Below are 6,234 nucleotides of genomic sequence, written 5' to 3'. Positions count from 1 at the left end.
ACACACAACTGCCGCGACATAATGTTCAATGCGACACACACACCAGCGATCCACACAGCTTTCTCTTTTTTAAGTTAAAACGTTTCAACATTACTCAGAATGTAAAGACAGATAAGCGGTATGAAAACCTTCCAGCTGTATTTTCCTCTGCCGTTGTCAGTGCTGCAGCGGTCTGTGTGACGGCGGGAGCAGAGGGCTCTGTGAGCAGGCGGCTGGCCGGCCTCACAAGCTCCTTCAGGCACATTTTTGTTCTGCCATCACTTCTCGTAAAACTGACAATATTTGAAATCTACACAGCGGATTTCTCACCTCAAAACTTCTCAGAAGTGGATTTAGTGATGTAAAATATAAAACTTCCTATTGCTGGCCTGTGTATGTTCTCTCTGACCAATCAGCAGTCTGTTGTGTTTTCATGTTACATTTAAGTATCCCTGAACTCCTCGACGGAGGTGAGGTGATACAAAAAAAAAGTACCTTGAAGCAGGTACAGGTACAACATTTCTACAATGGAAAACCAAAAAAAGGTGAGTTGAGCCAGACTAGCTTGGTTTGAGGGCGTGCCTGACACCACTAGCCACTGGGCAAGTTTTATGACGCGTTTTCATTGTGACATCACAAGTAAAGGAAGTGAAGGGCTGGACTACAAACGAGCTGTTTTCAAGCGGTTCAGAGCAGAGCTTTCTGTGGGAGATGGGAGTTCCCTTTGGGCTGGACTTTGCAAACCTGTTACATGCACAAAAAAGATATATAACTCAATAAAGGAGAGGGAAAAAGCCAAAAAGCATAATATCACCTCTTTAACAAAAGGATAAACTTTATATCTGGGAAAGACCGTCCATTAACTTTGACTATGTCTCAAGACCAAGCGTCATTGATATAAACACAGAGTCCGCCTCCTTTAATCTTGCCAGAGTCTTGTGTTCTGGTGGCGTAGAACCTGGTTATTACTTCAATTACTTTCTTTATGCCAACAGATGTAGAGTAAAGGCATCCAGGATCATGTAAAACTTAAAAAGACTTTTAATGATTTCAGCAGATTTTTGAAGACACAGATAGACAGAGAAACTTGTAGCCTCTAAAGGAAAACAGCTGCTCAAGAACTGAAACCTGTGACTAAATGCGAAAAGCTAAATATTTTATCTTAGATGAAAACTAAAGTAGTTCATGCATTTTAAGATATTTTTTGTGATTAATTTTACCTTTATCTGTGTATGATTGTGTCAGAAATAAAAAACAGTCTCCAACTCAAGCAAGCATGCATTCTGGGCATCGGCCAACAGAGACGCTACGAGACAGAAGCCATGTTTCCATCTAGTTTTTTTCTTTTGAAATGTAAAAAAGAGAAAAAGAAAGCAAATGTGAAATACGGTAAAACTTTAATTAATAGCAGAGTCCCAAATAGCCGCCTTTACTGGCCTGGTGTGGGAACATATTTTGACAAATAAATGCCTCCCTCCATTAAACCCCTGGTCTGGTTTTTATAGAGGTTCTTTGGATGTATTAAACCTCTTAAACCCTGTGGGGTCGCCCGCTTTAGCTGCTGATGTTTGAACACTTGATCAAAAGATCCGATCAAAAGAATCAAAACAGAAAAATTAATCCAAGTTATGAATCCTGTCATGTGAAGTCAATCGCTCTCTGTCTGCTAACTTCTGCCGCACTTCTCTCATTCTGCACCCTGTTGTTGTTTTGTTAGTTGCTGCCTTCAAAATAAAAGCGTACAAGCCGTCTGTCGGAGCTAGATCAAATGAATTACGTGTAATTGATATTATTTGATAATTTTTATACAACTATTATTCTGTTTGCTTTGTGCAAAATGAATTAAAGGCCTGTCCCATATGGACGCCTGTCCCAAATATAGGCAGGGTCAATTCTGTGATTTTAGCAAATAAAAGCCCGGGCTATTATTCAAAGTTTTACGTAAGTGCGTTTCCATCAGCTGGAGCGACCAGGCTATGGCAGGTGTAGTTACTTCAGTAGTTGACGTTACACATGGCTGTAATAAACAAGACATATGGGTTTCAAAATAGATACACAAAACCAGTTGCATGGAAGCAATGGCCATTGATCTTAGAAAAATGGAGAGAGGTCCTCAGAAATGTGTTTCAAGGGGCCAAGTTGCTACCTGCCATTTCTGCACATGTCATCGGAATATCTGGCAAGACACCGACAGTATAAACTTAAGTCAGAACTTATGCAGCAATAGTGTTTCCATCTCCCATTTAGCGCATTAAATATTTTTCGACAAAGCCAAAAAACACCTCAAGCGAGCGTAAAAACTTTTTTGGAAAATTAAGTTGTTTTTCTAATGCGATCCAAAATGCACATAAACAACTGTTGAATGAAACACACCTGGTGTCACAAAAAATGCTGGAAAATCAGGTACCCTCCCACTGCAATGTTACAGTAATATATTTTTTTATCATTGACTGCTCTGAATTATGAATAAGATTGTTGCCATACTGATCGGGAAATGTGTTGAGACACGTTAATCCCAATCTAACGTGAATTATAAACAATAGTAGTGGGATGAGAAACGTTAGACAGGAGATAAAGCACATAAAATAAAAATAGAAATAACATTCTAAAGAAGTTTTGGGAATTTTCCTGGATAATAGCCTTTTGTATCATCATCATCTGATGGTATGGTCTGGCTAGGCTGGATGTGCTGAAGTGCTGTGGTAAGCTTATTGACTCACTTACGTTTTTGGAGTTCGTGTGTTGGTAGCGTATTTTGCTGTGCAACCCAGTTAAACTTGGTAGGTTCTTCATTACAGCAGCTAATTTTCCGCTTTACATTTACTCTTACACTAGTTCTGTTCAAGCATTCATAGATCTGTCCTTTTTCTCTCTTGTTTACACGCTATTCAGTTTTGCTAATGTTAGCTACCGTACTTTAACTTAGCATCTAGCGATGGCTTCTTTCTCTCGCTCTTCTGCGCTCTCTCCCAGTGTGCTACGTTTAGTAAACGTCTTTCTGGGAAAGACCTGATCTGATTAGGATAAACGGCATTAATCCCATTTTGGATGGGGTAGCTTTCATATCTAGAAATCTAGCCGAGTTTATTAGTGGACCAAATCTGTATCAGAATCAGAATTAGAATGAGGTTTATTCCCAGGTACATTTTCACATATGAGGAATTTGCCTTGGTATGTATTGGTGCTTATATTGGTACACATGAACATGTCACAATCGCTCTGCTTGCTTCAGAGTCCTGGAGGGGTGCAGGTCTTGGAGGGATGGAATGTGGCAACCAATCACCTTCTCAGCAGAGTGAATCATGGGTCGGGGGGTCAGGATCCCCCATCTGAGGTTTGTCCCCCTCCAAAAACCATTTAATAATATAATGATATATACTTAGAATAACTGTGTAAGTAGTAAAACAATACAAGCCCAAACAGGGCAATAAAAGTGCATTTTAAGTTTTGAAAAATCCCCCCTCCCTTGCCTCACAGTGGTCTACTGCCTGCTTTACCTCACAGGAGTCTGGTGGGAGTAAACAAGTTCGAATTAGTGATGGAAAAAGTAACTCTTTTGACACACTTGAATCTCAAATCTCGTTCATTAAAATGAACTCATTTTGTGTAATTTTGTTCATTTCTTTCATTTTAACTAGGCTGGTTATTGCGGCACTGCAGCCCTCTAGTGGGTGATTTAAAAAAAAAAAAACAGCACAGTTCTCAAACACGAAAGGCTGCCTGGCTTGCATTAATTGACAGTATAATGCACAAAGTATAATGTACAAATTCACCTCTTGATCATTCTCTATCATCCTTCTATAAAGCCCCATGTGGCCTCAACCAAATTCAAACCATGGAAAAACCACAGAAATATGTTGTCAATATTCAATTAAGCCACTACTCCGGCTAAATCTGTCCATTTTCACAATCTTTCCTGAGTATACTACCAGACCAGCCATATATATGTATATATATAATTATAATTACTATCTTTATATCTCTGAAGTGCTCATTCATAAAGTAGCCTAACGTCCCTTTCCATGAGTAAAATCTGTATATTAACACCAGATTTGTGGGGAATATTTTGAAGCAATAAGCTTGACACACTAGATAAATAAAACACACTCTTTAACAACTTTAATAATAATCTGGATAAAGCCACCAAGTTCTTAAAAGAACTCCAGCACAAAGAGAGGAACATAGAAATAAACACAAAATATAAACGCAGAAGTTTGGTAGGTCTGGACGCAGAATGGGCCTCATCAGGTCCGGATTCTGTAGACAGAGAAACAAACATGAGTTTGCCACGTAACATTGCTACGTGGCTGTGTTTTAATGTTTTAATGACCGGGTGTGTTTGTTTTAGAGAGGAAACGACCTCATCAACATCACTGCACTGTAAAAACATTATGCTTTATTAATGTTAAATGTCACATAATTAACAAAACAGATATATGATGTCAGTCCAGTAAATGTTACCTAACTACAGACTTTTCTTTCATTCTCCGGTGCTGGCAGTAACTCAGCCTGCCGAGTGAACGCCAGACTCCGAGGAGGACCCATGTGAGTGGTGAACAAGTTAATTAGTTAATTCCTGCTCCACAGTAGCCGAGCTGTCATGTGACAAATAAACGACTCAAACCCAGAGACCCACAGTTGAGTCGTGAACTAATCAATTCTGTTTCCTGTGCTGACGGAGCCCATGCAGCTGCCGTGTGACGAGTGAACGTAAGAGTCCAATTCACACATGCGTGAAAATGAACAAATCACTCCCTCAGACTACTCGTTCCTCCTGAGTCACACGATTAGGTCAAATGAACGAAACATTCTTTAAACGACACAACACAGTTCAAATCCTTAGTAGCCTAGTGTGGACCTCCAGTTATGTTAAGTAGGCTGGCAGGGCTATTTTATTCACTTAAACATTACATTGGATGAACTGATTCTTTAATATATGCTGAGTCATTAATAAATTAATCATGACAAAAAATTACTATAACCGATTATTTTTCCACAAGCCCACTATGTTAATATAACATTACTTAGCTTGTTTGGTAGCTTGTTTAATAGCGTCGATTGATCAGCTGAAATGACTGAAATAGGCTGGTTTTCGTTTAATCGGCCCTGACCAGCGACTGGGCCTGAGCAGTGTCAAATATCCAATTTTCTGCTGATCAAATTGAACGTTACAAACACGCTGTGCTGCGCCGTGTTTCTCGTGTGTGCACAGCGGCACAGACAGATCATGTTACAGCCACACACACGTCTTAGTAGGTGTGTGGAAGTTTTTCACTAGAGTGAAGAAGTGCAGGGCTCACTAGTTACATCTGCTGAGAAACTCAGAGAAAAAAACTGCTTTTAGAGGGTGCGCAACAGGAAAAATGTAGGCTATGGTGGTGTAGTAGTGTAAAAACTACAACAATACTTTTTGTGGAATTTCTCATGAAACAAAAAGCAGAATTAAAAACTTTCCTTTTTTAAATTTAATTTAAAATTAAAAATGTTTAATGTTTAATAGTTAGCTCACAGGAAATGGCTACTCACACACCCCTTTCCCTCTCTCTCCCTCCCTCTCCTCTCGCTCTCTCTCTCAAGATGAGCCACCAGCAAATCCTCATATGGACTTTAAAACAATAATGTACGAGTTACAACACCACCAGCCAAATAAATTTGATTTAAGCATTCTAAATGTGAAACTTCCTTAATGAATTGTCTCACACAACTCCATCACGACAAACATGAGGTGACATTATATTTTATTTCTAACCCTCTTAATCTGATTTTCATTCTATTGAAAGAAATATCTGACACACACACGGTTCACTTTTAACACATTAAGAATAATTCAAAGATTATTAGAATATTTTTCCATCTTATTGAATAGGTCAAATTGAACATTAGTCAGAGTTAATGCACTGTAATGTGTCTTATTTTATGTTAATAAAAAGTTGCAAAAGCGGTATAAGAAGTAAATGTTTATGTTTCATTTCTTGTTAGATGAAGAGCTTTTTAAAACAAATTGTCCACTGAAATAATGATGTCATTAATTAGATACTTTTTAGAAAATGCCTCCACTCATTATTATTATTATTATTATTATTATTATGCTAAACTATGCTATGTTTGTTATACGTTTTAGTACTAATTTACTACTGTCTGTTTCTCTCTGTATCAATGAACAGGTATTGAAGTCATTAGTGGTCTGAGGGCTCCTCCTCTGGTGGCTTCATGTTACAAGTGTTCAGGCACTGAGGTTTTTGTTCAGGTCTGCTG

The 6,234-nt window shown here is 38.5% G+C and overlaps 1 gene segment (V, D, J or C); it reads right to left on the bottom strand.

Annotated features, from left to right (window-relative positions):
* Positions 1 to 6,202: 6,202 nt before the first annotated feature.
* Positions 6,203 to 6,234, bottom strand: part of LOC123958677 — a 3,800-nt gene continuing 3,768 nt past the window's right edge. The window contains 1 exon segment of the C gene segment in view: positions 6,203 to 6,231. Within this exon segment, the coding sequence occupies positions 6,203 to 6,231 (29 nt within the window).

This window comes from Micropterus dolomieu, linkage group LG02 (genome assembly GCF_021292245.1).
Source record: "Micropterus dolomieu isolate WLL.071019.BEF.003 ecotype Adirondacks linkage group LG02, ASM2129224v1, whole genome shotgun sequence".
In the NCBI taxonomy this organism is placed as follows: Eukaryota; Metazoa; Chordata; class Actinopteri; order Centrarchiformes; family Centrarchidae; genus Micropterus; species Micropterus dolomieu.
The sequence above is the reverse complement of the archived record's forward strand: the minus strand, read 5'-3'. Positions and strand labels throughout refer to the sequence as shown.